General features: G+C 44.3%; 1 protein-coding gene across 19 annotated transcripts; it reads right to left on the reverse strand.

Annotated features, from left to right (window-relative positions):
* Nucleotides 1-189: 189 nt before the first annotated feature.
* LOC133501926 (ankyrin repeat domain-containing protein 26-like) lies at nt 190-21,827 on the reverse strand. Of its 19 annotated transcripts, none has more exons than XM_061822112.1 (35): nt 21,395-21,613; nt 20,525-20,692; nt 19,020-19,178; nt 18,698-18,812; nt 18,438-18,629; nt 18,237-18,343; nt 18,011-18,148; nt 16,788-16,939; nt 14,992-15,068; nt 14,846-14,909; nt 14,735-14,779; nt 14,352-14,600; nt 14,159-14,245; nt 14,014-14,081; nt 13,195-13,689; nt 12,905-13,053; nt 12,541-12,729; nt 12,405-12,450; nt 12,228-12,327; nt 11,990-12,155; nt 10,933-10,990; nt 10,721-10,861; nt 10,103-10,454; nt 9,533-10,038; nt 9,250-9,402; nt 6,894-7,069; nt 6,686-6,779; nt 4,699-4,776; nt 4,419-4,556; nt 4,213-4,325; nt 3,097-3,169; nt 2,751-2,984; nt 1,089-1,134; nt 649-911; nt 190-386 (listed from the first exon to the last, which is right to left on the reverse strand). In XM_061822112.1, exons 3-34 carry the CDS (start codon nt 19,058-19,060, stop codon nt 814-816), a joined length of 4,740 nt encoding a protein of 1,579 aa, XP_061678096.1. In that variant the 5' UTR covers nt 19,061-19,178; nt 20,525-20,692; nt 21,395-21,613; the 3' UTR covers nt 190-386; nt 649-813. The 19 variants fall into 19 exon arrangements, with proteins under 19 accessions (XP_061678096.1, XP_061678095.1, XP_061678097.1 ...); XM_061822111.1 differs by lacking the exon at nt 21,395-21,613 and adding an exon at nt 20,804-21,049; XM_061822116.1 differs by lacking the exon at nt 21,395-21,613 and adding an exon at nt 20,804-21,049 and having other exon boundaries at nt 191-386; nt 18,438-18,611.
* Nucleotides 21,828-27,689: the final 5,862 nt, after the last annotated feature.

Here is a 27,689-nt window from a genome sequence, read left to right on the forward strand (position 1 = left end):
GCAATACGCTACAAAAATGAGTAGCTTTTGGAATGAATCTAGACTGTGCAAAAACAGATTTAGTTTTGTGTCTCACTGTCTGAAGTCAGGGCGCAACCAGCTGGAGCGTTGGCCTCATAGTTCTGAGGACTGGGGTTCGAATCCCGGTCCTACCTGTGCTGTTTGCATGTTCTCCCCGTGCCTGCGAGAGTTTTCTCCCGACACGCCGGTCTCCTCTCACATCCCAAAAACATGCATTAATTGAAGACTCTAAATTGCCCCTCGGTGTGATTGTGAGTGCGACTGTTGTCTGTCTCCATGTGCGCAGCGATTGGCTGACCAGTTCAGTGGGTACCCCGGCTCCTGTCCGATGTGTGCTGGGATTGGCTCTACCACTCCCGCCCTCCCTGTGAGGACAGGCGGCTTAGAAAATGGATGGATGGATTTGGCATTTACCAAAAATAAATAATTTTGGTGATCCTGACTAACCGGAAAATAGAGGAGAGGTTTTAGTCTGATTTGACTTCATTTTTGCGCAGTGTATGTAAACTTCTGGCTTTAACTGTACATTTCACTAATTAAATCAAGAGGTAACTTGGACCGAAGAAACATTGACACATTAAAAAATGTTTGTATTATATATTTTGTGTAAAACCTGAAACTACTTACAAAAATGTTTAGTTCAGACGTAGAAGTCATAGACATGTAGTCTACTACTGTACAACTGTGACCAAATATCAACCAGGAGCAGTCAAGTTCAGGTTTGGTTCAGATGGCCTTTCATCCAAACCTTCTCTTCAAACCTTCCGCTGTGATGTCTTGCTCCAAACTGGTTTACACCTCATGGTTCTTTTTCAGCATATCCGCATACTGCTGTCTCGCCCTACTCACAGGTGACACGCGCCCCCGAGACGTGTCCAGTTTGACAGTTGCTGGGGATGGAGGATGCACCAAGTTTACAGACCGTTCTCCTGCAGTATCTAACGACTTGCACATTTTTTCCCCCTTATGTTAATACAGTTCTTGAATGTTTTGAAAGGTGCCTACGAGTCAAATGTATCAGCATAATTAGCGTAATCAATGGTGACGTGCTTTTTCGTTGTACTCACGATTTCCCAACTCTCTTGACATGGCTTCGTCCAGGTCTTGCCGCATCTGCAGAGATACAGAACAGAATCTTTAATGGCCATTGAATAAGAACAAGAAAATGCCAGAAAAAAATTAAAGTGCAAGTGATTTTGAATTTGATCTTCCACTTAATAACTGACAAAGATGTCATACTGCAATAATGAACATGTATTGTTTTGTTTTTTGAGATCATAGCCGTCGTTCAGCCATTTTTTTTTGCTTTATTTTGACTTGTATGAGGGCTACATGGTGAATTAAACCCACTTCACAAAGGGCAGCAGTGTAGTAGAACAAAATAAATTCAGAAAAAGACGCTTCAATCTTTTTGCCTCTACCTGTTGAAGTTTACGACCAAACTCAAAGAAAAATACACATGCATTCAATATTCATACACTCACAAAACTGCTTTTGTTTATTAACGTCTTTCAAAACCGTATTAGTAAACACCATTGGCTGACTAATGCAAAGCATCTGTGTTGTGGCATTACAACACGATAAGCAATTGGTATTTAAACACAAATTGTGGAGCAACACATGCAGAAACACAATATGACTACTCCTTTATCCTCTGCAATGAATATGCTGTATAGTGACAAAACCACACACTCACATTTGTACATGTGTCACTCGTGGGAACTAAACCAATATTTGCTGCACCAAAGTCAAGTGTATTTATTATTCCTCAATATTGTCATGTATTCGTACACAATACTTTTAAAGGGATACCCCAGTAAGTCTGGTATTGTCTGCTGCACTACATACTACACTGCCATTTTAAACAATGTCCCTTTCTCTGCTAGAAAATACACTTAAAAGTTCAGATGGTATTTTGCATGTTTTTGTTTTTGTTTTTTTTTTACAAAAATTTTGTGTATAAAACAACACTGGTTTTTAATAAAGAATGTGAATGTTGAATGAATGAATTTGATGAGTGAATTTGAAAATCTTAAAAGGTATTTCTTCTGTTCAATTTAAAAACTTGGGGAGATTTCAATACATAAACTATTTTTATGATTCAGAATTTTGGCCTACAGCTACCAAAAATCTATAATTTAGGACTCCTAAGAAATTAGAATGTGACATACCAAACCGTGATAAGTCAGTGGAATGGAAATGAGGTCGAAATTGGCCTTCCCATAAAGGTTTTCATGTGTTGAATTATTCTGTATAATGTATGAGTTTCACAATAGAGGCCCTGTAGCTCAGTGGTTAGAGCACTGGTTTGGTTAAACCAGGGGTTGTGGGTCCGTATCCCACTGGGGCCTCCACTCCCTGAGAAGGGGCGCGTCAGGAAGGGCCTCCGGCGTAAAAATTGTGCCAAACATATATGCTCGTTCATCTGAGATGACACGCTGTGGCGATGCCGAAAGAAACTTACTAATGTATGAGTTTCACAATAGGAATTGCAATTTTGAAATACAATGGACTCTTCTCAATATTAAAATTGAGGGGGATCTGCACTTGTATAAACTACAAATCAAATGTTTGTACATATTTTCTAACGCTACTATTACCATGGTACCGTTTCCAAAATGTTGAATGGTGGTGAACTTTACCATTTACATTTCCCCCCAGTTACATTAAAACAATCCTCAGAGTTAACTTCAATGTTCACAATATTCATCACGATTAACACCGCAAACCTTGGCCAGGTATTCCTCCACGCTGCAGCTGGGTCCTTCGCTCGCGGGGCTGAGGGCTTTTGAGCAGAGGCACCTATACTGAATGCCCAAGCAGCCCCCGTCGAAAGAGGGTCCTTGACTCCGTCTCAGAATCAGCACCTCGTCCTCCAGCTGCCTCTTAGTCCTCTCCAACTGGCTGCGGGAAGACACCTCTCTTTCCAGCTCTTCCTGAAGCTCATTAATCCGGTGACTTAACTGAACAAATGAAAACGCCACTGATGACGGGGCACTCAGAGCTATGGCAACACCTCGACAGAAATTTTTAGAACATTTTTTTATTTGAAAGTGCTATAAGAAAGGGACAAACTTTTTCTCTGTCTGCTCCACTCATTTGCTGATCCTGCAGCTTCCTCTTAGCAGTTTTAAGTAGAGTTTGTAACCTGTTAGGACAATCAGAATCATCCATCCATTTTCTTTGTCGCTTATCCTCATGAGGGTCACGGTGAGTGCTGGAACCAACCCAGGTATCAACGGGCAGGTAGCAGGGTACTCTCTGAACTGGTCGCCAGCCAATCGCAGGCACATAGAGACAAAACAGCCACTCCCACAACCACACCTACGGGCAATTTAGAGTGTCCAATTACTGTTGCGTGTTTTTGGGATGTGGGAGGAAACCGGAGTACCCGGAGATACAGCTACACTGTGTATGGTTAGCACATCTGCCTCACAGTTCTGAGGACGCGGGTTCAAATCTAGCCTCGCCTGTGTAAGGTTTGCATTTTCTCTCCATGTGTGCGGTGGTTTTATCCGGGTACTATGGTCTCTTCCCACATCCCAAAAACATGGATGGTAGTTTGACTGAATACATTAAATTGTTCATAGGTTTGAATGTGAGTGCAATGTGCCCTGCGATTGGCTGGCGATCAGTTCATGGAGTACCCCGGCTCCCGGCCACAGTTAGCTAGGAAAGGCTCTAGCAAACCCGCGACCCAAGTGAGGATAAGCGGTGTAGAAAAGGGATGGATGTAAACAGGCACGTACACAGACATTTCAGGGACAGGTGGTCAAGCCCTCCAAAAGAATGCCAGTCCCCAAGGACGTTTGATGGGGATTAGAGGGGCACATTTTACCGCTCAAAAAACACACCTGACTTGCACAGGCTTTACCCTGTGTTGTAGTCTGAAATCGCGCTCCTCACAATGATGAATGGATTCTCGCATATTATTGTGGTGGTGCTGAATGAGACTATATGCAAATGACCAACATAGTTTTGCTTAATTTTATAATGTATGGATTTCAGGCCCGGTGTCCTTTAATGAACAAATAAATCTTTGAAGCACTACAAATCTCCAACATATGTTGATGGACTACACATTCAGCTAACAACATAGTTAAGCATCTGCCATGGAATTTTGTGTGCCAAAATAGTGTCTACCGGAGGTGTGACAAATACAAAATGTATGTGGCAGGGTTTCGTGATCACCTGTACATTTCCTTTTGAAGCGCTGAGTTTCTCTTCATCTCTTGTTCCAGACGGGAGTCAGCAGCCCTTTTTTGCTCCGCTATTTCCTCTGTCTTCTTCTTCTCCGCTTCCACCTAAAGTAGATGTTGTTAAACTTTGCTACAGCTCCATCAATTAATCAGTCTACTGTATGTTACTTGTATACAAGGCCAAAGCAATTTCATTACCACCTGGGTGTTCATCTCGTTTTTTTCCTTTTCCATCTCTGCTAAACGAAGTCCTAGTTTGGAGCGGCTCTTCAGCTCCTCCTCCCACATGAGCTGAGTGTCCTGGGCACTGTTAGATAACGCATTATGCTTTTGCACCTGAAAAGAAGACCACAAAAGCATGAAGCAAATTATAGAACCCCTCTCCCATTTTAGGGCTGATGCAAAAACACTTCAGTACAATAAATTACGATGTTTTTTTTCCCCGTTTTCACATTCAAGAAGGGAAACAAAAAATTACCTCTTTGTTGAGTTGGTCCTCCAATGTAATCTTCCTGCTTTGAAGATCTGTCACCAAGTCCTCCAATTGTACTCTCACCTAAATAAACAATTAAAAATATGCATACTGAGTTGATATTTTAATGGTGGAATGGCGGCACAGCAGAGGACCCGGGTTCAATCCCATCCCCCGCCTGTGTGGAGTCTGCGTGTTCTCCCGGTGCCTGCGTGGGTTTTCTCCTCCCACATCCCAAAAACATGCATTAATTGGAGAGTCTAAATTGCCTCTAGGTGTGATTGTGAGTGTGACTGTTGTCTTGTCTCCATGTGCCCTGTGATTGGCTGGCAACCAGTTCAGGGTGTACCCTGCCTCCTGTCCGTTGACAGCTGGGATAGGCTCCAGCATTCCAGCAACCCTTTTGAGGATAAGCGGCTTAGAAAATGTATGTATGGATGGATATTTTAGTGTTGTTGTGGGATTTATTTCACCTCATACTGAAAAAGTTTGAAATGACTTTTTTTCCCACTAAGTCATCCTGCCGTAATTAACTTTACAACCGTATCAATGACCGTAATAGCCGGTTTGACATAAAAGACCTCTCAAAACTGCAGCATTGCAGCCATAACAGCAAGCCAGACACATTTTATGTATGCCGCAATCCGATAATTGCATTTTCCCTTTTTAACAGGTTGTCGATGAACAATAATGCAAGGGATCCATGGAAAAGGGCACTTTACTCATCTGCAGCAAAAGGGGCAATGCACACGCACCAGTAATGGTAAATCTGTGCGCATACTGAGTTTTTACCGGGTCTGATGGTAAAGGGTTCCAGGACACAGGTGGAGCAGGGCTACATCTTTAACCATGAATTAAGAAGGAAGACACATCCTGTTGTGTTCTTCAGGACTATGGGGTACCGAACCCCCTGATACGAGCTGCTCAGTCCCTGTACGACCGCTGTCAGAGTTTGGTCCGCATTGCCGGCAATAAGTTGGACTCGTTTCCGGTGAGAGTTGGACTCCGCCAAGGCTGCCCTTTGTCACAGATTTTGTTCATAATTTTTATGGACAGAATTTCTAGGCGCAGCCAAGGTGTAGAGGGTATCCGGTTTGGTGGCCTCAGCATCGCATCGCTGCTCTTTGCAGATGATGTGCTTCTGTTGGCTTCGTCAAGCCATGAGCTCCAGTTCTCACTGGAGCGATTCGCAGCAGAGTGTGAAGCGGCTGGGATGAGAATCAGCACCTCCAAATCTGAGACCATGGTCCTCAGTCGGAAAAGGGTGGCGTGCCCTCTACGTGTCGGGGATGAGATCCTTCCCCAAGTGGAGGAGTTCAAGTATCTTGGGGTCTTGTTCACGAGTGAGGGAAGAATGGAGTGGGAGATCGAGAGACGGATTGGTGCAGCGTCGGCAGTGATGCGGACTTTGTATCGGTCCGTTTTGGTAAAGAGGGAGTTAAGTCAAAAGGCGAAGCTCTCAATTTACCAGTCGATCTACGTTCCTACCCTCACCTATGGGCATGAGCTGTGGGTTGTGACCGAAAGAACAAGATCCCGGATACAAGTGGCCGAAATGAGTTTCCTCCGCAGGGAGTCTGGACTCTCCCTTAGAGATAGGGTGAGAAGCTCGGGCATCCGGTAAGGGGCTCAGTGTCGACTCGCTGCTCCTCTGCATTGAGAGGAGCCAGATGAGGTGGCTGGGGCATCTGATTCGGATGCTTCCCGGACGCCTCCCTGGTGAGATGTTCCGGGCACGTCCCACCGGAAAGAGACCAGAGGATGACCCAGTACACGCTGGAGGGACTATGTCTCTCGGCTGGCTTGGTAACGCGTCGGGTTCCCTCCGGAAGACTGGAAGAAGTGGCTGGGGAAAGGGAAGTCTGGGTATCCCTGCTGAAGCTGAACCCCCCCCCCCGCAACCCAATTCAGAAAAGCAGTAGATACTGGATGGATGGACACATCCTGTTGTGCCTGATGGAGTGAGAAGACAAACCACATAATCAGCACTCACCCTTGCGTCCTCCTGAGCCACCTTCTGAAGCGCATCAAATTTGTTAGAATGTTGCTTTGCAGAAGCCTCAAGCCTGATATTGTCAAGCTCCAATCTCGTGTGGAATACGTCATTAATGGGTAAAACAAAAAAACAAACATTTAACTTTATTTCTGCGTGAGTTGGTTGGAAAGTGAAAACTGGAATGTATTGTTGGTGTGGTTTTTACCTTTGCACAGCCTCCTCAAGTTGCTTGGCGAGATCATTGGAGGCGGCCACGGCAGCCTGAGCTTCCTTCTGTTTTCGTGTGGCAAAGCTCAGTACATTTTCTCTTTCATCTAAAAGGGCTGCTCGCTCCTTCATTTGTTTCTCAGTCTGGATGCATTCGGCTTCTTTTTCCTGCAGCTACATAGTTGAAAATAGAAATTTGCATGGAATGTGCAAAAACTTAATTTTTTGGTTTCACTGTCTGAAGTCAAATCACGTCAGTCAGGATCAGCAAGATGATTTCATTTTGTTAAATTCCATAAAAGGGGGCACGTTGCCGCAACTAAAGCGTCTGCCTCACAGTTCTATGGTTCAAATCCCAGTCCTGCCTGTGTAGAGTTCGAATGTTCTTCCCGTGTCTGTGTGAGTTATCTCCAGCCACTCCGATTTTCTCTGACATTCCAAAATCATACATTAATTGAAGAATTGAAGTTGTCCGTAGGTGTGAATTTGTGTGCAAACAGTTGTTTGTTCATACTGTACATGCCCTGCAATTGGCTGGCAACCAGTTCAGGGTGCACTCCACCTCTTTCCTGAGGAGAGCTGGGATAGGCCACGGCACTCCCCCTACCCTTGTGAGGATACGTGGCTAGGAAAATGGATGTATGGATAAATGCTACAATAATGAGAGAATTTCTTAAGGCAACCAACAAACCCGACTCAGTTACACCAGTTCTGCCAGGACGAATGGGCCAGAATTCCAGTAATCAGATGTTTGTGGAAGGTTACACAAAACGTCAGACCCAAGTCATCCAGTTCAAAGAAAATGCTACGTGATACTAAGGAAATGTACGCATAACTTGGAGAAAATAATATGAAATTCCCTCAGAAATTCTCTCATTGTGGCATTTAACCTAATGAAATTGTTTGGGTGATCCTGACTGACCTGAAACAGGAGAGATTTAGTCTGGTTTGTCTTCAGACAGCGAGACAAAATTTGAAAAATTATTACTTCTTTCTGGACCTGGAGTCTAGCATTATCAAAGTAGAAAGTTTATTTTCATGAAGTCACAATGGAGGGAGTTAGAGGGAGATGAATTCATCCTGCATATCTAAGGCCATATTTGGCCAATGTCCTTCATTCTGATGATCAAATAAATTGTGCTCGATTTTCTAGAGTAATTATTCCAAGATCGAAGTTCTCCTGCCTCTTTCTCCTCTTGGCCATGCACATTTTTTTGCTTCAAAAGACTTGGGATTTTTTTTTTCTTGGATGTTTGACATTGAAAAACCTATTTTTAGTCAAGCTTTGTTGGACAGAAGCCGGGGCCCTTTTGTTTTCTAGCCCTGCCTGCAGGCGCCTGCCCTCAGCGGTTTCCTGACATCTATATTTCAGTCCAATGAAAATGTGGTCACGCATTATTTTGGCTATGTTTGCATGATGACGCATTACTACACATAACAGGCATTTAAGCATAATTGGACTACGTTTAAAAAAATGTTTCTTACAAGGTGGCAAGCACAATACCAGTCACTCTCCAAAGTATTTTATTTATGGAAGTAAATTAGTGCCACAAGGATTTGAATTTGAAATGCCACAGAAAACAGGATTTGAATTTCAAATGCAAAGTGATCATATTTTCAACAGTTGCTACAATACGCTGTCTGAAATTCAACTGGCTACAATTCGCAGTCAGCCAATCCAGTTACGCTTTCTGAGTATGTGACGTCACGTGACCAAGAAAGCATAACTGCGATTGGCTGGGTGTTCGGTTCTGACCTGAAGTAACCCTGCCTGGTGGCACAGACGGTGAATTTTAGACTGCGAATTGTAGCCGGTCGGATTTCAGACAGCGAATTGTAGCAACTATTGAAAATGTGATCACTTAACATTTCAAACTCAAATCCTGTTTTTTGTGCCATTTCAAATTGAAATCCTGATGGCACTAATTTACTTCCATAGTTATTGCACTTTGCCTTTTACCTCTTCAATTTGCTGCTTGCAAGAATCATCAAGTGATGTAACTACAATAACACATCCCAAATCCACTGTGCTGCCCCTCAACCTCTGACCTTTCCCGTAAGCTTGTCAGTGTCTTGGAGGAGCCGATTTTCCTCCGGTTACACTTTGTTTTTTACCTCTTCAATTTGTTTCTTGCAAGAATCAAGTGATGTAACTACGATAACACATCCCAAATCCACTGTGCTGCCCCTCAACCTCTGACCTTTCCCGTAAGCTTGTCAGTGTCTTGGAGGAGCCGATTTTCCTCCGGTTACACTTTGTTTTTTACCTCTTCAATTTGTTTCTTCCAAGAATCATGTGATGTAACTCCAATAACACATTGCAAATCCACTGTGCTGCCCCTCTGCCCTTTTACCTTTCCTTTGAGATTGTCAATGTCTTGGAGGAGCCGATTCTTCTCTTCTTCCAAATCACTGCGATACCGTGTGCTGAATTCCAAAGAAGCTTCAGACTTTGATAGCTTCTTTAATGAGTCATCTAACTCCTGCTGCAGCTGCTTCTGACTCGTCTGCGCCCCAAAACAAAATCAAGACGGGGAAAAATATGCCATAATTTGGAGTACAGTACACACAAGAAGTAAGCAAATCGGGATACTGACAAAGGCTCAAAGTAAGGTGATCCTCTCGCCCTGATCTTACCTGTCTCTCTATTTTTTCCTGTTCTAATTTGCGAACAAGAGTTTCAAGATCAGTTGTCTTACAGGAGAGCTCCTTATGTGCTCCCTGCACTTGTTGCACTCTTTCCTCAGAGTCAGAGCGAAGCTTGAACAACGTCTCATTGAAACTCTTTTTGGCATCGGTCAAAGCGTTCTCGTTCGCAACAGCTTTGCTCTGGGCCTCCTCCAGACGTTTCCGTAGCAACGTGCATTCGCTCCGGGCTTGGGTGAGGAGCTCCTGAGTGGTTTCTTGTCGTGTTGCGGCCTGAGCAACCAGCTCCTTTTCGGCCTGCAGAGCAGTTTCCAGCTCTTTGACGCGCGCCGCTGTCTGCTCGTTCTCACGCTGCACGGTGTCCAGCTGCATGGTCTTCTCAACCATCTGGACCTCATATCGATGTACGTTGCTCTCCATGGTGTTTGCGTGCGCCTTCACTTTGGACAACTTCTGGGACAATCTGTTGACCGCTTCACGGTGACAGGATACTTCGCCTGAAAAAGAATAAGACTTAGAAAGGAGTCGAGCCACCACGAGAGCGCGGATGTAAATAGTGACTTTTAAGCAGCTGATGTTCCTCCTTCTCTTGGAGCAGCGCTTTCTCCACGTCCGATCGAGCTCGTTCGGCATCGGCCAATCGGGAGTGGACGGCCTGAATCTCGGCTACCAAGTTGTCCTGAGCCTGGTGCTCTGTTTCCAGGCTGGCGTTTGCCAGTTGTAGCTCATACTTTAATGAGGTAATCGTATTGTTCCAATCCAAGGCATTTTGGTTCTCGTTGTCACAGCTGAGTTTGAGATCTTGGCGGAGATCTTCCACTTGGTCCTTGAGGGCCTCATTCTCCTCTGAAAGGTCTCTCTGTTTGATGGTGGTGTCGGCCCGCAAGTCCTCAAGTTCTGCTCTCAGTTGCTCCTGAAAGACAAGAGGGCGAGACTTAAAAGAGGCATACAGGAAGCCCAATACGGCGCATGCAGCGGACACATTGGCAAAAACAAATACGCCTCTACCCTCATAACACTCAAATATGTGCCGATTATCAAAACATTGGCTCATTCAAACCTGTCAACCCATTGACGCAATGCAGCTCTGTTACCATGTAAATTACCCCCAGATTTAAATCACAGAGGTTTAGATTTAGAACAGGTTACTTAAACACAATTAAATCAACTGAAAATTACCTCGTTACTTTTGCTTCTTTTAAACTCCTCTTCCAACTCTTTTTGCTTGAAGAGCTGACTTCGTGCATTCTGTTTTAGTTCATTCATTTTTTGGTGATTCTGCATCAAAAGCATTTGGGCCTGTCGATTGTCCTCCTCAAGCTGGGAAGATGATACGCACCAAAGAAATGTGAATCGCCACAAGCTACCCAAGTGATGCTGTTCTTCCTTACCTTCTTATTGGTGTTTTCATACGTCACAATCTTTTTAAGGGCCATTTCCATCTTAACTCTGTGTTGGGCAAATATGTCGGGTTAATAAGTTAATATCACCTTTGAATTTCCCAAAACGGGAAACACGACTACCATACTGTATTTTCCGCACTATAAGGCCCACCTAAAAGCCTTTCATTTTCTCAAAAGGCGACAGTGCGCCTTATAATCTGGTGCGCCTTATACATGGATCAAGATTGAACCTTTAGTGCAGCTCCCTCTAACGGATGCATAATGTAACACCAGCCTCTACTGTAGCATCTATTTTATACGCCATATAATGTGGTGCGCCTTACATATGAAAAAAAGTTTTAAAATAGGTCACTCATTTCAGGTGAGCCTTATAATACGGTAGTTAAAGGCCCATTAAAGTGACCCCCACAAAAGAAAATCATCAATTATTTTAAGATTGTTCTTTATAGTGAAACGTGAAAAACCAAAAGGTCTCCAATAAAATCAACTGCATAGGGAACAGGCTCGTCTTGAGGAGATGTCGCCACAACGAACACAGACTCTAGTTGCCATTAGGTAACCAAGTCTCCAGTGAGAGAGGTCTTTCCTTCAAACATCCATCCATTTTCTCAGTCGCTTATCCACAGAAGGGTCGTAGGAGAGCTGGAGCCTATCCCAGCTATCTTCTGGGAGTAGGTGGGGTACACCCTGAACTGGTTGCCAGGGCAAATAGACAGACAACAGTCGCACTCACAATAACACCTCAGGGCAATTTAGAGTCTCCAACGAATGCATGTTTTTGGGATGTCGGAGGAAACCGGAGTGCCCGGAGAAAACCTACACAGGCACGGAGAGAACATGCAACCTCCGAACAGTTGGGGCCGGGATTTGAACAACGCTCTAACCAGCTGCACCACTGCGTCGGTCCTTCAAACATATTTAGTGAATCCAAATAAACAACATGAAAATTAGTTTACTGGGTCTTTAAAGGATGATCACAAGGGCTGAACACAACATATTTAATTCACAGTGAAGTTTGTGAAGAGGAAAATTAAGCAATTCTTACGTGAGGTTTGTGACATCAGTTTGCAACTCTACGTTGGTTTGCTCCAAGACACGATTATCAATTTCCAGTTGTCTCAACCTCTCTCCGACAGGGCCAACATGTCCTTTCGCTTTCAGCAACCGGATCTCGTTGATTATGTCTTGCAGCTTCTTCTTACTTCTGGAGGCTGAGAAATATAAACCCGGTATTTATAAAGCGATCGATGAATAAAACAATTTGGTTTTCCAGCCAGCAGGACCTGGAGCGACTGTGCCCAAGTTATCGAATTGGAGGGCAACATCAGAGTCGTCTGAAATTAGGCCATCTGTATCTTCCGATAGCTCGCTGTCGTCAGTGTTCTCATGAAAGGAAAAGAGCACGACATTTAAACATTTTAAACTTTGGACTGAAATAATGACTCACAGTTTACATTTACCAGGACAGTGTTTCGTGTTTTTTTCAGCCATTCTGCTGATCGCCACCTTTTAGAGAGCAATAGAAAAATAGACTCATAATGAAAACTGGTCATGGCTAAATCGATTGGGTTGTGAGGGACAGCGGCGGAACGATACCTTTCATCGTCTTCCGACAAATCACTTAAAGTGCTGTCAAACACAAAGCGATCTCTGCTGATTCCGCCGTTGCTCTGAAGGATTCTGAGGCCGCATGCTTCACTGACCGCAGTAAGCTGTGAGCTTTCCTCTGACTGGCCATCAGGTCTGATGTTGAAGGAGAGATGATGCGCAACTTGTGATTCCAGCCTGCCGTCCCAACATTCAAACCGAGAAATATACAGTTCAATAACGGGCTGTTGATGCCACACAATGACACAATCACCAGCAAAAGCTAATCAAAAAGTGAGCCGATGTAAGAAACTTTTGAAATGTTAAGATCATCCTCTGTAATATGCATAACCACATGTAAAATCGTGATTACCTTTGAGAGGTGAAAGGTTTCCGTAAGTTTTGAGAGGGTCCAGTTTCATTCACTAAGATGGCCTCAGGTTGCTCATTTGAAAGCGCCTCTGATGCCCTTTCATCTGCATCACAGGAAGCCTCCATTGTCTTAAGAATCTCCGGGGGCCCCTCAAAAGTGAAGACAGTCAAGTTTAGGCCAGCTTTAGGGTTTATTTGAATTGCAACCTCAAGGACATATTTTTAATGCTGACATCCAATAAGAGGATGGCACACAACAGACAAATGCAATAAAGCTCACAGCAGACTTACTTCCGGTTCTTCCAGGTTAAGCTGGTGACTCTGCTCAGCTTCGGTCACGTCGGGCGCGTCGTGAGCAGCGGTGGAAACTGTGGGAGCAGAATCTACGCAGCTCTCCTTCTTCACTGTAAGTGAATGTGGTGCCTCATCAGAGGGTAATTCTGCTATTGGAAGCGCGATGTTGTCACTAGTGGGGAATTGAGAGTCTTCCATCTTTTCCTCTTTGAGGGAATTGTCAGCGGGCTCCGCCACACAATCTTCTGATCCAAACTCCCACTGGGGAGGCTCATGAACTGAATGAACGGACGACACAATGGACTGCCCAAAGTCTTCATTGCCTGACTGTTGCTCAGCTGAGGTAGAGACGCTCTGACTTTCTTCATTAACACCTCCTAATTTGGACAACCCAAGTATCTCCTTCAAACTTTGGACAACATTACTTAACACAGATTGCTCCTCCTCTTCTTCGCTATGCTTCTCGTCACAGGTCTCAGGTGGAACTGTCTCCTTTTCAGCGGTGAGTGAGAAAACAAAACAGACACAAAAATATATTAAACAAATTGGTAGTTGCAATTCTCTTTTGAATATGGCAAAAATTCAACAATATGAGCTCACTCATATTTGGTTGACAATACAGATCACGTGAGTTTGTGAAGTCGATGTACCCCTTATTCTTAAAATAAGAATTTTATAAGGGATATACAGTACGGGTACTCTTAACACACACATCACATGATGCTTTTGATTCACAGATTTAAGAGGAGATCTTAAAATATGCCATGTGTCGTACAAAGCAATCAAATCTGCGTTCTTCTTTGGAAACGTGATTACCTTTTGTTTCTGCTTGTCAGAATGAAAACTACTTTTGCCGTCACTTGCCGTTGAGACTTCAGGAGAGCCTGAGTAAAGGGATGAACTTTACACACAAAACATGCACACACAGGTCGGAAGATTGCCAACTGTTGATTGTTTTTACCTTCTTTACCTGCTTCTCTAGCTTGCTGTTTGTCTGTTTTGGTCTCGTTGCAAAATGAAATCAAACTGTCTTGGTCCCAATCTGATTCTGTAGAAGCGCATTTGAATAAGAACGCACATGTGAAAAGACATGGGTCTTGCTTCAATACAATGCAAAACAGCTAATGAAAGAAAAAAAAAAGCCTGGGTCTTACCTTCACTCTCTTGAAGAATCACATTTGAGGCATGGGGATGTACAGGTGGAGTAGGAGATTCGCTGACCTTTTTGTCATCTGAGCTGATTGTTATTGGAAGCGCAAAAGCCACTTTTGGAGACACAACTACTAGCTCTTCTTCAAGAGAAGGACTGAGACATTTTGGGAATTCTTCAGCCTTAAATTCCTCTTTGCATCCAGGCAGACTTCCATTACTGCTGTTGATAGATTTGTCCGTGTCTGACGTGTCTTAGAAAGGAACACAGGCGCAAGGTGTAGCATTTACTGATGAGAAGTGCATAGGTTTGGCTCTAAGTGAGGCTACTAGTACAATACTGTGCGTATTTCATCTCAGGGTGGAGTTAAAAGTTTGTAAGCATTACCTTCATTACAGACAAATTTTCCAAAACCAAGATTGTCTAACAATTCTGTGAAATAAACAAAGATGTTAACATCAATCACGGATGTTGTGAAATGAAACAAAGCAGACTAACCAATCTTTTCGAGGCTCTCTTCTTCACATTTGCTCAAAAGGAGTCCCCATTTGTTCATATCTGTCTAGTGATGAGAGGGAAATGCTGTTGAAACTGCAAATTATGTATTTCAGTACAGTTGGGCTGCATTTGTATGTTAGGCTTACCTCTTTTGGTTGAAGTTCCTCTTTTGTGTCGTGACCACCTTTGGTAGTAACACATTCAGCGATAGGTGAACGGATGGCTGTTAATTACATCAAAAGCCATAAGGTCAATCACACCCAATTATGTCATTTTACCCCTCAAGAGAAATCAGAAAACCCAGGGTTTCAACACAAAATCAAACTGCTATACACAAGTGTCATACAATTATTAATTTAGCTCTAAAATATCATAACATAATTGGGTTCACCCATCACTTCACAGAATAATACGTGGTATTGTCAATGCGTTCGTCAAAGTTAAGCAACCATTCCACTCCTGGTCTTATACAGTGCAGAAACTTTTTTCGCTCGCTGTACTTAGTTCGCCGCTGTTTACATTTTTCTTGACAAGCTCGTGATTCTTCTTCCAAAGAAATTAGGAGCAGGAACTCCTGAATGTAGTCGTCACACTCCAGTATTTTGAATCCCACCATTGCGTAAGCATGGCCTGCTAATTAGCGCAAGCCTGGTATTAACAAGCAAGACTAGCAACCTCCCTTTTCCACTGAAGACCAAGACAAACTGCTACAGGAGACGGGGGTTCTGGAAACGAAAATTCACTCCCGTGAAGTTCACGTGGCGGTAAGTCAACTGTCGAGGAAAGAAAAAACTCTCCGAATGTGTCAAAATGATAACATGACGTGCCGTGATAACAGACAGCCGTTTAGCTCCTCAAAGAGGATGAACGTGGACCATCGAAATGGTAATGGATAATCAAGACGTTTTCTCTGGAATTTATTGGGAGCAAACCCAAAAGACACATGACGGCGTCCAAAAGGGAGGACAGAACACCAGATTACAGTGGAATCTAGTAAATGTACGTTAAGCACTTCTTCAAGACCGATAGAGCAGATGTGAATGATGCCAACAGCAAAAGGCAAAAATAAAGGGGAAGCAAGTCAAAGCAAAACATTGACATGAGACTTTCATATGTTATTTTTTTGTATTTGAATGCTTTTAATCATGTAAAGCACATACAGTTACGTTGTGTATGAAATTCTCTGTCCAAATAAATTTACTTTGCATTAACAAACTGATTTGAGGTACTTTTACAAGACCCTGGCAGAGAATGCTCATGCCGCACCACTAAACTTGTCACGGACCTCCGGCGCGGGGCTGGACCCAAATGCAGGACTCCAAGACGAGGACATGATGTTAGGCGTAGTTTTATTCATGCTAGGTCATACACGGTGTAAGCAGTCCGAGAAGGAAGAGGTACAGGAATAATAGACTAAGCATGCAGCGAGGTCTGATGACCAGGACATAAACTAGGACTGGACTATGGAACATAAACTGAGACAGGACTAAACTGAGGTGGCACAGAAATACTGTGACGAGGATAGCTCAACACTACACTACACTACACTACACTACTACACTACACTACACTACACTACACTACTTTCAGTGGTGGAGATTCCTACTGTTAGCGAATACAACTCACTAACTCGGGGCACAACGCACAATGAACTGGCAAATACCAGTGACCAAAACTCCAACTTAAATACAGCTTGTAATTACAGTCCCAATGTGAAACAGCCTTGAGCGGTGACGGGTGTCAACAGTCAGGGCAGTGGCCACGCCCCCCTTGCCCGTGGTCCAGCCTTGCACATGACAATACTGAAAGGTCTTAAACTAAATCATTCAACTTGTACTCAGCTTGCAAACCACACCACATCTGTGTGATCCACACACTAGTTCCATCCAAGTGATGATACAAAAGGAAGACATTTAGTAATTATATGAAATAAAAACATCACCATCTTTGCTAGTGGATGGTCCTCCAGAGGTTTCGAGGACTCCAGTGGGGTTGCCTTGTTCTGACTTTGCAGTCTCTTCACATCCAACTGGAGGAGACAGGGAGGGTGCTGGGTTCCCTTTGGCAGCGTGTTCAGTAATAATAAGCGCACAGCTACAAGAGAGTCAAGACGCTTGATACGGTCACCATGTTTTTTTAAGTGCTGTACATGAGCAAAGGTTCTTTGATGACAAAATACAGTGGAGACCGCTGAAGCTGAACACAAGCCAGTCAAGGAGGCTGGTCGAGTTCAAATTTGTTAAAATTCAGGACTATATCCACCGTAATTCCGGGCCTACACAGCGCTCCTGGTTATAAGCCTCACGCAGTACATTTGTAAAGGAAATACCATTTGGTACACACATGGGCCGCAGCCGTGTAAAACCGGAAGTTCCCACACTGAAACCGACGTTGATAGACAAGATATTTACAAAGAAAGACGGTACACAGAGAGTTTAACGCTAGCGCTGCTGCGCTAAGGCTAACGCCACCGCACTAACACTAACACTACCGCTACGCTAACAGGGCTGGTTAAAAAAATATATATACTGGTAAAAATGGAGACATGGCAGTAACACGCTAGCGCAGCGCTAACAGGGCCGGACCGATAAAAGTCACTTCCTCGGCACATATATTCCACCGGTCTCACTCTTACCTTTTCCGCTCGAGTGCCCCCCAGGCGGCCGTTAGAAAAAATACACAAATTAGCCGCATCACCACATAAACTGCAGGGTTGAAAGCGTGTGAAAAGTCACGGCTCATGGGCCGGAAATTACGGTAATTCAAAATAATACAACCTTTTATGAGTTTAAAGAGTCAAATAAAGCATTCATAAACAGTTTTTAGTCACACTTTTTCATCTTTCAATGGTCATACAACTGTAAAAATAAGTTAACCCCTGCACAATAAAACTAAAATACAGTTGTGCCTTGATTCCCTACTGACAACTTTTTTAAGATGCATTGGTGTCTCATTGTTGCAAGCTTTTGAGCAACAAATATTTGAACATAAATTGTGGAGCAGCACATGTAGACTGATTATGTAACAATCACAGACATATATTCTTTATCCTCTGTGATGAACAAACATTAGTGCATCTTACAGAGAAACTGAGAAGTGTCAAACTTTTTTATATCCTTGGCTCTCATGCAAGGGTAAAAATAAGTCAATTGAAGATAAACTTACGGACGATGGCCATTTGTCACAGCGTGTTCCTCGGCTGATAGTCCTCTGTCGTCTCTCAGGGTGATATCTGCTTTGAACCATAAGAGCATTTGCACCATGTCCATTTGTCCATTGCCAGCAGCTATGATTAATGGTGTCCTGCAAGTTTTAGAGACCACGCACAAGCAAAGCCCAACTCTAAAAAGATTTATACGTGAATGATTGCGTGTCATTGTTCTGCTCCAACCTCTGGTGTCTGTCTGAAATATTAACATCAGCACCTTTCTTCAACAGCAACTCAGTCACTGCCATGTGGTTTCCTCGGACTGCCATTATCAAGGGTGAAAGGCCTTTCTTGAAAACGAGATCACAGTCATCGGAGATACTAGCGCAAAATGTGCAGCATTTCAATGTCACGTCTTCAGGACGGTCAGTGATGAAGAATCACCAGATTTTTCGCGTTGAGGTCAGCGTCCTTCTTGGCGAGTAAGATGACGCAGGATATTGACGGGATTTTTGAGGCCAAATGTAACGCGGTGTTTCCGTCCGCATCTGTCAGGTCGGGATCGGCATTGTTCTCCAGCAGAATGCTCACGCAGAGATCATTATCGCACTGCACTGCCTGGTAAAATGAAAGGAACTAGACAACTGTTGGTGGCCATCGTAATCCACCCGCTGTGAAATCCTTTTGACGACGTCCAGGCTCACCTTCATCAAGGCGGTCCTACTTTGGTTGTCGCGTAGGTTGATCTTGGCTTTTTTCGCTAGGAGGAAACTCACCACCCCAACTTGTCCGTTGGCACAGGCAAGGTGAAGTGCAGTTCTGTAAATAGGAAACAATGTTTGTAGCATTCATTTTCTGACAACATGCTGTAGACGCTTACCTATATCGCTCACGTCTTACATGACGCTCTCACCTATTGTACTTGTCAACCTGATTAACATCATTGCACATGGCATGGCACCGCAGTTTGGTCATATCACCCAACCAAGCAGCCTTGTGGAAATTTTCCATCTTCCTTTTTTTCACCTTGTAGCCAACAGTGAGTTTGCCGCCACGGTCTGAAGCATCGCTTGGTCTTCGTATCTTGCTGGAGAAGCTGGCAAATAATTTCTTCATCTTACAGAGCAACCCAGCTGCGTCGCTTAATTGAGGTAAAATGATCATCAACGTCGGAGCTCCTTATTCCTGAAAAGACACCCAAGGACTTAGTCCTGGTAACTGCAGATACAGTGGTTTGACATGGGTAAGGAAATATCAGTCTTTCTCGTTAGCTAGTTACATTGTGGACCTCAGGAAGTGAATACCTATCCATCCCCCACAGGACTCACTGACTAATTGACTATATCTATCATCCAACCAACAAACCAACACTCCTGCCAATCTACCTAATGAAATTTGTTTTGTAAATAGGCCCCAGTGTACTTCCAGGTCAGCAGAAGAACAACTAACACTGACCTGGATTTAGTTGTGCATCCATTAACTGAAATACTAACAGAAACTCAAAAGGAGAGAGATGAAGATTAGCCGAAGTAAAACAGACTATATGTGCATGAATGGGAGGGCTGGTGTGGGAAGAGATAGCGAGGGTGGACGACTTCAAATATTTGGGGTCAGCAATAGAGGGCAATGGAGAGTGTGGTAAGGAAGTGAAGAAACAGGTCCAAGCGGGGTGGAATAGTAGGCGGAAGGTGTCTGGTGTTCTATGTGACAGAAGACTCTCCGCGAGTATGAAGGGCAAAGTTTTTGAAACAGTGGTGAGGCCGGGCATGATGTATGGATTAGAGATTGTTGCACTGAAGAGACAACAGGAAGCAGAACTGGAGGTGGCAGAAATGAAGATGTTGAGGTACTCGTTTGGATATGATTAGGAACGAGCTCATTAGAGAGTCAGCAAAAGTTGGATGTTTTGGAGACAAGGTTCGAAAGAGCAGACTTCAACGGTTTGGACATGTTCAGAGGCGAGAGAGTGAGTATGTTGGTAGAAAGATGGTAAGGATGGAGCTACCATGGAAGAGAGCGAGAGGAAGACCAAATAAATGGTTGATGGATGTGGTGAGGGAGGACACAAAGACTGTGGATGTTAGGAGAGGAAGATGCATGAGATAAGCTTAGATGGAAAAAGATGACACGCTGCGGTGACTTCTAACCGGGAGAAGACGAAAGGAAAAGGAGAAGATGATTAACACAAACTCGTGTTTGGGGATGTGTTTAGTAGTGGTTGGAGGCCACTTTTACTTGGAGATGGGGAGTAATGACAAAAGGGGCAGTTTTTCACACACACAAGCAAACACACCATCTACATTGATTGCTTCATTAATTGTATTCTAAATTTCATCAGCGGTTCTGACTGAAAATTAGCTGATGATAGACATCTATGTATTACACATTCCCATTTTTAAAGGCAACCAAAAGCACTGGAGAGGAACGCACTTCATTTCAGCAACATAGCATATAGTAATTACGTGTCAAAGGTAATGTTAGACATTTTTGTGTTTCCGCCATAATAATAGTTGACTGTTTGTTTTACTCACCTGTTGGTTTTCATTTTTGTTGGTGGTACTCTGGAAAGCCTGTGCTGTGTGTACTGACTCCTTACTAGATTTGTTGAGTTGTGTTTGATTAATTTAGCAACATATCTTGGCTAGCCAGCCTGCTAACGTCATCTGCATGCAGTTAATTCCATGTCAAATGGAGTATGCCTATGCCATTAATGCAAGCAAAAAAAAAAAAAAAAAGATTACCAGTGTCAATGGGGTTATTAACTGTCTGAATTTCTAACACCTCAATTTAAAAAAAAAACAACAACTCACCTGTTGAAATGTAAAGTACATTTAGCATTTGTCGCTTTGAAGCAATTTACCTCTTACAAAATCGTCTTTTTTAACTTATACTTCACACTGTTAAAGAGCTGCGTGAACAAAAATTAATACTAAGATCGTCCTTTATGTCATTACACTATTTCCCAATCATTCGGCATTGGTTAAAATGACATTAAAGTGCTTGTTGATGACTGATGCCATCGAAAAAGTCAAGGTTTTGCCACCCGGAAGTAAGTAATGGGTCATACCTACCAGTGTCAACTGCCGTAAATCTTTTTAATTTAACGCCAAGTTCAAAGGTTTCCGGCTGTTATTAAGTATATATTTCATATAAAACGCCCAAAACTCTCACCAGAGCTCCCTTTTAATAAAGACAATGTATGCTTCCTGGATAATGTATCTCCCCAAACTCAATAGTTTAGCTAAAAAAAAAGGGGGGGGCAACGCCTTGCATTTGCCAATTAATATAGTTGTAACAACGTGACACACTTAGCGAAAACAAAAAAACGAACAATTTTTAATATATGTGGTAAACATAAAAACCAGTCAAATCAAATCACAAAGAGAGAATGTTCTACATACCCACGTTTTCCTAAGTGAGGCTGACGAAGTACAATTTTGACCCACTTGAAATAGCCTTTTTCGTTGTACAACCTCCTTCTTCAAATAGTTTTCATATCATAATAAAACAACCCACTCATATCACAATTTAGTGATGGGAGAACCTCCCCCATCGCACCATATGACATAAACCCAATGCACCTTTGCGGCACGCCTCAAAGCCGAGAAATTCTCTATGCTCTCTACCTAGTGACGTTTTTAAACGCCACATTTAGAAAAGGAACAAATGGGTGAGAGTGTGCGGGGACAAATAAATGCAGTCACTTTTCACGTAACGATTTTTAAAATAAATATACTCTTACCTAAAAATACAGTACATTACGTCCGCGTTTTCCCAGGTTTTACAACTCTACAGAGCTCCCCCTATTGACGGAAATGGTCATGACCGGCCTTCAAATTGGAATAACTCAAAATTTAGATATGAGGATGCTCCTCTTGATGACGAACACCTTTAGTCAACCCTTACTTGTTCCGTAGACTCCAATTGAATCAATTTCATCATACATTTTAATACTTTTCAAACCATCAATCTATTTTCCGAGCTGCTTATCCTCACAAAGGAGTGCGGAACCTATCCCAGCTATCATCAGGCAGGAGGCAGCGTGCAGCCTGAACTGGTCGCAGGCCAATCGCAGGAGATATAGAGACAATTATTCACACTCACAATCACACCTAGGGTCAATTTGGAGTCTCCAATGAATGCACGTTTATGGGATGTGGGAGGAAACTATGGTGCCGGGAGAAAAACCAGGCAGGCACGGGGAGAACATGCACATTCCACAGGCAGAGCCGCGATTGAACCCTGGACCTCAGAACTGTGAGGCCAATGCTCTCACCAGTTGCTGCCCTTTTTTTTTTTTCAAATAACAAAAAACAAACCATAAACAAATCACAAAAAAAAGGTAGGAATATTGATCTTAAAATACAGGAATCTAAAACATTTCTGTGACTCATCCAGTCTCTGGCACACTAAACTCAGTCTCCACTTCCCTCTGAGAACTGTTGAGGTACTGTTGACAAGTCTATCCATCCATTTTCTTCGCCGCTTATCCTCATGAGGGTCGCGGGAAGTGCTGGAGGCGATTGGTAAATACAACTGAGATTAATTTCATGCCCATTTTCCTGGCCGCTCATCCTCACAAGTGTTGCGGGAGTGATGGAGCCTATCCCAGCTAACGTTGGGCGACTACACCCTGAACTGGTCGCCAGTCAGTCACAGGGCACATATTGACACCATCACTGAGCAGGAATCGATCCACGGTGCCTGCACCAAAGTCATGCTTGTGTACAGTTACACCATCAGTGAACTTTATTTCATTCATCCATCCATTTTCTTTGTCGCTTATCCTCACGAGGGTGGCAGGGAGTGCTGGAGCCTATCCCAGCTGTCAACGGGCACCCCGAATTGGTCGCCAGCCAATCGCAGTGCACATGGAGACAAACAGCCGCACTCACAATCACACCTCGGGGCAATTTAGAGTGTCCAATTAATGTTGCATATTTTTGAGATGTGGGAGGAAACCGGAGTGCCCGGAGGAAACCCACGCAGGGACGTGGAGAACATGCAAACTTCACACAGGCGGGCGATCCGGTATTGAACCGTGGACCTCAGAACTGTGAGGCCAGCGCTGTGCCAGCTGCCCCACTGTGCCGCCCTCTATTGAAAAAAATCAAATGTCAAAATGCGACATGATGAAGAGGACAGTTATCTAATTCTTATCTAGGCAGGAAATGCATTGGATGAAACCGCTCAGCTGTTGTCCATTTCATTTTTCTAGAAGAGCAAATGATGCAAAAAGTATTGAACCATTGAACAGCTGAGTTGATTTGTTTCCGTAGTTTGCCGCTAGATGGTACCGTTTGCCTGGAAAATTCCTGATGGCATTCGGGCGTGCATGTGAGTGCCAATTGCTCTCAAAGGAAAGTACAGCCCAGAATGGATGGCTATGACGTTTGCGTGTACATTAAGGCCCATCACGGCGTTCCCCAGGGCCAATGAATGGCAAGCGTTTTGATATGACATCACCGTTTTTCCGTCCATGATCTCACATCTCATTTTTTTTTCTCCGCACATGTTCGTCCCCGCATTTTCTCATGCATAACATCCAATAAATGTATATAGGAAACAATGTAATTCATTGATGAACCACAGACATATTGCAGTTGCGGGTAAAATGTTTTCGGGTTGATCATGAGAATTTCTCCGACTGAAGACCAAACACAAATTATCATATGTGTCCTCCAATGTTTTGGCAGAAACAGACGACTATTGCTTTAGTGCACTGTAACATCCTCTTGACGCCGTGAGTGCACTCTCGGGGCTTCCTGCCCAAACTAGCGGCACACTTTTGAGCTTGAAAACAGCCTCTCAAGGAGCCGACCGGCTAGCTAACAAAATGAACAGGAAATTCAAACATGGCAAGTTGGCAGTGTTGTTGTTGAATGTGCGACTTGGGATGTGACACTAAACAGCAACATCTAGATCACAGAGCATGATGGTCTCTGTTGAAACTCAACAGTGGGAGGTTTAAAGCCCAAGTGTCATGCCTATAAACATTCCACAATAGATTTTGTAATGAAAAATACTTATGACATTATTCACTTCAATGTCCATACGAAAAAATAAATATGAGCAAAGGGCGCGTCATCCATGCGCAAAGTTGCGAAAGTCTCATTTGACATTTTAGTGGTAGCCGTGTTGGTTGCATCTTCTGTCCGTGACGTCACACTGGGACATTCGCCATTGAAAACACGCGGTGCTACCTACTATGGGATACGAACACGCCCCTTCCGACACGGAAGCTCTTTTAGAAGAGAACGTCTTACAACCGAGTGAAATGACATTGTTACCCTATCGTTTCGAGCCATATTTAGATGATATGCGGATCACGGCCAAACCGCCACCGCGCCCAATCCACTTCCGCGCGACGGTGATAAAACAACTTCGCACACATGCAAGCGACGACAACGCCGCCGCCAAACCCCCGCCCCGTCTGATCCACCTCCGCGGCGGAGATGAGCCACCGCGGGCCAGAGCCGCGACGAGCCGCCCCGTGATCGCGCCGGACGAGGCACGGCTTCGGCGGCGGCTTGTCCAAAGCCGTGCTCGGCTCCGATGGGTACATTGACACATTTAGCACCCCTGTCTTAGGTGCGCGGATCTTTTGTTATATTCTGAGAGGATTACGTGTGCCCCCCCCCCCAAAGTATAGGGTTAGGGTAAGCGCGGCCAAATCGCCTCCCCATCCAATCCACCTCTGCTGCGGTGATAAAAACAACAAAAAACATACCCCAATATTATCTGGAATACGCGATAGAGAATCGACTTCAAACGTGTTCTGTTCAATCGCCATTTTGGAAACTTGTGGGAAATGGGTAAGAGGGCGGAGCTTGAGAGGCCATTGCCACATAGCTGTGAGAAAATGCCTTCCACAAACTAAACGGAGGTTTGGTTCTTATCCTCCTGACCACCAGAGGCAGTGCTTAAATCACTGGATGATCACTTTTTTTTTACTGCCGCCTATAAAGTGGATATTCTCTGGGTTGTTGTAGTATACATTATAAGCACCAGTTGGGGCCAGTGTGGTTGTGGCTCATTGCATTTACTCCATAAATCCACCACTCTTACCGTTCTTCCCGATTATTGTTTTTCACCTCGTGACCGGGGGATTGTTTGTAAATACAGTCGGGGTAACTCCCTCCTCAGTTTGAAATATACTGTAAAGCGCTCTTTGTGGAACTGTAGCGAGAGAACAAGCTTTAAGTCTCTGATATCCTGCTGGGAAATTAGTTTAGGTTTCACCCATTTGTTTTTTTTTTTTGTTTGTTTTTTTTTTTTGCCTCCACATCAACACTTACACATTTGGGCATGGCCACCATTGGCTCCACCGTGATGCTGTCATCCTTGCGTGCCGCCGCGTGGACCTTTCATGTGGTCTGAAAGGGCCGTCTGAGCACTTCCTTGCTTGACCTGACCATCGTGTCATTGGTACCATGCTGGAGAACCTGTTGTGCAGAGCGTATATGGCAGGGTGATGGCGGTGATTTATATCCTGCGTGATTGGGAACCGATAATATTAAAAAAAAAAAAAAAAAAAGCCGAACAGATCGCAAATAAGCAGTGCCAAGTCAAGGAATCCAAGTTCCAAGTTAAGTCGCAGGTTTTGACTTCAGAACAAGATCCCGCATACAAGCGGCCGAAATGAGTTTCCTCTGCTCTCCCTTAGAGATGGGATGATAAGCTCGGTCATCCGGGAGGGGCTCAGTGTCGAGCCGCTGCTCCTCTGCATTGAGAGGAGCCACATGAGGTGGCTGGGGCGTCTGATCCGGATGCCTCCCGGACATCTCCCTTATGAGGTATTCCTGTTCCGGACACATCCCACCGGAAAGAGACCCCTAGGACGACCCAGGACATGCTGGAAAGATTATGTCTCTCGGCTGCCCTGGGAACGCCTCGCGATCCCTCCCTGAGAGCTGGAAGAAGTGGCTGTGGAAAGCGAAGTCTGTGTCACAACCCGTCGGTACGGAGGGGGACCCAAATGCAGGGCTCCTGAGACACAAAGGTAGGTCGGGGATCAGCCAGACAGTCAAGTGGAGCAGCGGTAGAAAGGACGTCGGGCGTAGAGAGCAGGTCCACGGGCAGGCAGGGGTCGGTACACGGGAGATCGAGCAGAGAAGGCAGGAGTACAAAGACGTCAAGCTTACGGGGTCGGTCGGAGGACAGGCAGAGGTCGGTACACCAGGGTTCACGATCAAGAATACAGGAGTGCAGGAATGGGGCATGAGCTGTAACGATCTGGCAAAGACCAGTCGTTCCTTGGGTCCCATAAATACAGGGGTTAATCAACGAGGATGAGACCCAGGTGTGTGCCTCCTAATCAGCGCCGGTGTGCTGGGACCCGCCCAGCCACGGCTGGACCGGCAGGACCATGACAGTCTGGGTATCCCCACTGAAGCGACTTTCCTCGCGACCCGACCCAGAGAAGCGGTAGAAAATGGATGGAAGGAAGGATGTTTTGGCTTCAAGTCACCAACATGTTGCCTAGACTTTGAACTCAAAGAAGTTTTGACTTGACCAGGACTTGCCTATCTCGACTTGGGACATGCAGGCGAAGACTTGAGACTGACTTGTGACTTGCTAAAGAATGACTTGGTCCCCCCCCCCCCCCCCCCGCCTTACTTTGAAAGGTACTAGCCCTAAGAACTATTGAATATACTCATTACACAACCCCAGGTCATCACGGATTTGACAACAGAAGCTATTTTCAGTCAGATGGTGGTCCAATAGCTCATAGCATTGACACTGTTATGCCGTCCGACCTGGTGGAAATGCTGCAGTTTTTCTTAAACATTTAGACCGAGTGAGTTGAAGTCTCATGTGACATCATCCAGGATCATAGTTGTAAATAACAGTTCTCTCATGACATCATCCCCAGGTGACAGAGCTGTAGCAGCAAACCTCTTCCTGGCTCGTAGAAACGGGCAAAAGGTCTCTGACTTCTGACAGAGTAGCCGACCATAATGGCTAAAATGCAATGAATGATGTAATTGTTTTGGATTTAGAGAGCAAGTTACTGGTATATGGACTTGCCTTCCTCCTACGCATACTGTAGCAGCTTTATCATTTACCAGAAGGCACGTGTAAGGTGAAACCGGAGGACGTCGAGTCAACAAAACAAGATCATCAGTCAAAGGAACACCAGGACTTTCCTGAAAAGATGATGAAAACAAACAAGAGAAAGCAGCGTTAAAGAAGCAACAGGAGGAGGTTAAAGATGGCGAATGAATGGAAAGTGGAATCACAAACCTGAGGTATTACCTGAGGTAGGTTTTTGAGGTTTTTGACTTCAGTACATAAGTCTCATTTCAATTTTTGTACATTCACGTTGACAATTAACACCGCCATCTTTCCCGCTTCCCATCGAGGAACCATGTGATGGCCGTCAAAGCATTTTTAATAAGCTGCCGAGCGGCTTCTCGAATGAGAGGACGTCGAGTCTTGTGGGGGCAGCTCTCAGGCTCACGAGTTGACAGGAAAACCCTGAGAACGCAATTGGGGCCTAAAGGGGGGAGTAAAAACACTGAATCAATCGGGGCGTCACTTCCCACACAAACACATTCATTGTCTTCCATTATGACAAGTATTCAGCCAGCCTGTTCACTATGATTTTTCAGCACATACTATATACACATCCAAAAGTATTCATAGTACAGTCCAGTACATCCTTTTCTTTCTGGGTCAGGGAGAGGGAAAGCA

The sequence above is a fragment of the Syngnathoides biaculeatus genome, chromosome 6, assembly GCF_019802595.1.
Source record: "Syngnathoides biaculeatus isolate LvHL_M chromosome 6, ASM1980259v1, whole genome shotgun sequence".
In the NCBI taxonomy this organism is placed as follows: Eukaryota; Metazoa; Chordata; class Actinopteri; order Syngnathiformes; family Syngnathidae; genus Syngnathoides; species Syngnathoides biaculeatus.

Bases quoted from the DNA above. Each gene is read 5' to 3' on its own strand.
- LOC133501926 (XM_061822103.1), bottom strand. From the start codon at position 19,157: ATGATCATTTTACCTCAATTAAGCGACGCAGCTGGGTTGCTCTGTAAG. The intron at 12,730-12,904 runs GTAATCACGATT...TTGGGACGGCAG, and splicing joins AAACCTTTCACCTCTCAAAG to GCTGGAATCACAAGTTGCGC. The intron at 3,170-4,212 runs GTGATCACGAAA...TTGTCCTAACAG, and splicing joins CTTCAAAAGGAAATGTACAG to GTTACAAACTCTACTTAAAA.